The sequence below is a fragment of the Ascaphus truei genome, chromosome 20 (genome assembly GCF_040206685.1).
Source record: "Ascaphus truei isolate aAscTru1 chromosome 20, aAscTru1.hap1, whole genome shotgun sequence".
NCBI lineage: Eukaryota > Metazoa > Chordata > Amphibia > Anura > Ascaphidae > Ascaphus > Ascaphus truei.
The window spans coordinates 15,230,316-15,232,929 of NC_134502.1; the positions used below are offsets into that span (position 1 = coordinate 15,230,316).

Here is a 2,614-nt window from a genome sequence, read left to right on the forward strand (position 1 = left end):
CTTGAGGTGAATGTACTATTTGTGTGTTTTTATGAAGCATGAACTATGTATGCTGAGATACTATACTATACAAGACATACAGTAATACAGGGATAATAATAATACAAATAGGGATATATTAAGTACATAATACGTACAGTACAAGTAAATATTAGGAGGATAAAAGTGTATACTTTGAAAAGTTAACTCAATGGCTCTTACTCTTAGAGAATAAATCACTTTATATACCATTAATAGACATGCATTTCTTATGTCACATTTATTACAGTATGGGTCTCAATCAACTCTTTCTTCTTGCAGCCCGAGGACTGATTTTTATTATGAAGATATCTTTTTCCTCTAAAATCCCACAATGCTTCTGGAGAATCAGACCACAGTTACAGAATTTCTGCTTCTGGGATTTCCAGCCATTCACAACTTCAAGAGCTTACTCTTCTTTATCTTCCTTCTGTTATACATTTTCACCTTAGCTGGAAATGTCCTGATCATTGTCTTGGTGTCAACCAGTCACCAGCTCCATACGCCCATGTACTTCTTTCTCACTCACCTATCCCTGTCTGACATCTTGCTAACCACAGATATTGTGCCTAACATGCTATACGCAATAATGGCAGAAGGGGCTGTTATCTCTCTCGCTGGCTGCATCACCCAATATTTCCTCTTTTCTGTCTCAGCAACTGCTGAATGTTTCCTCCTTACAGTGATGTCCTATGACAGGTACCTGGCCATCTGCAACTCTTTGCGTTACTCTGCTATTATGGACCTCAAGCTTTGCTACCAATTGGCTTTCTGGTGTTGGTTCTTAGGTTTTATAGGAACATTAAATATGGTTATTTTGATTTGTTCATTTCAGTTATGTAACCCCAATGTAATTGATCATTTCTTCTGTGATATTACCCCTCTCCTAGAACATTCTTGCTCAGACAGAGTGATTGTGGATACAGTAGTTTTTTTTTTAGGCGTCCCAATCATTATCTTCCCATTTGTCTTCATCATTTTCACTTACGTCTGTATCGCCCTAACCATACTTAGGATATCCTCTTCCATTGGGAGACAGAAAGCCTTCTCCACCTGCAGCTCTCACCTGACCATTGTGTGCACATATTATGGGACACTGATTGCTAAATATATGGTTCCATCCAAAGGACAGTCATTGACTGTAATGAAAATCACTTCTCTTCTCTACACTGTCATCACCCCATTATTTAATCCCATCATCTATACTCTAAGGAACACAGAGATCCAGGCATCCCTGTGGAAATGTATGAGGATAAGGATACAGACCTATTTTGAGTAGCATGAGATAAACTACTGTACTGTAGGTCAGTTCTATCGGGCTGTGTTCACAGCGGTAACATAATTAATGTACTGTGAGATACTGTACAGTAGTTTCAATAAATATTCCTCTTATAAACATTAGTTTTGCAGTTACAGTACATTGACATTAAAGGAAACATTCATCAATCAAGATACTTTCACACTCTTATTCTCCTCTAACATACAGTAAGTGATAGATTTGAATAGTGATTATATGGAGCTATTGAATTTAAAATATAACAAGAAATTCAAACAATTTAAACAAAAATACAATTTGGAGCTAACAAGTATAGCTTTAAAACATTTAGCAAACTTTCTTAATACTACACAGACAGCGCCCTAATACTCCTTAGTAGTACTGTTACCTGATATCACAAAAATCCAGAACATACAGTAATGTCTCAGGAAGAGCCATGCTCTATATCAAGGTCATCATCTGAACTCTAATTGTATTCAGAAAGACCTGCGAGTGCTGAAATGTAATACATTTTTTATACTGTATAAATCGTGAGTCTATGTGTAATAATAGAATTCTAATCCAATTTTACGGACTGTCATTTCCCCTCCTACCTCCTCCATCCAACAACAAGCCATGACCCAGGCCATTGGTAAGTCCTGGGCCCTGCCATTCCCACCCTACCTCTCCACTCTACAACTCACTGGGGCCTAGGCCATAGCTTATACTCCCTTTAACTAATCAAACTCCCTCCTCTTTCAACAGTACACTATGCCGAGGTAATATCTGTAGTCCTGGACCCCAGTTAATGTGTCGGCAGGTCTGTCCCTGGTCTAATGTTGGAATCCAATTCAGGTTGAATCAGACCCCATATCTCATTAAACCCAATTTCCCCAATGCAACCATGCCTGGTGGGTTTCTGAAACCCCTGCACATCCTGGGGGGCGGTAAACTGAAAGCCCCCCAACAAAAAATCAGGAGGGAGATTTAACCCCGGGAGGGACAATTGATGACTGTGAGGGGAGGGGGTAACCAGGCTATCTAATACATTTTTAAGCCATCTTGTTACCCCTGAACCATTAGGGGCCCTGGTACCTCCATAAGCAAGGGATCAGGAATGATACATGTTAAAGAATAAAATGACCCTGTTTGTCCTATTTCAAGTTCCCTGTACCTCAGACTCATTAAACTTTCTGTGTGGGAGTTTTAGGTGGGATATTTGGGTATGACTGCAACTGTTTTATTTGCAGGAGTTCGGGAACCAGGGCTACCATTAGTACCTTAATTCTAGCCAATGTGCAGGCATGATTTGCCGGTATGCGAATAGAATTACACCGAGAC

At 39.5% G+C, this 2,614-nt stretch overlaps 1 protein-coding gene across 1 annotated transcript; it reads left to right on the top strand.

The window, feature by feature from the left end:
* The first annotated feature begins 318 nt into the window (after window positions 1-318).
* Window positions 319-1,297, top strand: LOC142470930 (olfactory receptor 5V1-like). Its single transcript, XM_075577736.1, has one exon. The coding sequence runs from the start codon at window positions 353-355 to the stop codon at window positions 1,295-1,297; it is 945 nt and encodes a 314-aa protein (XP_075433851.1). The 5' UTR covers window positions 319-352.
* Window positions 1,298-2,614: the final 1,317 nt, after the last annotated feature.

What these genes read in the sequence shown, in the direction of transcription:
- LOC142470930 (XM_075577736.1), top strand. Translation starts at nt 353, where the DNA reads ATGCTTCTGGAGAATCAGACCACAGTTACAGAATTTCTGCTTCTGGGA.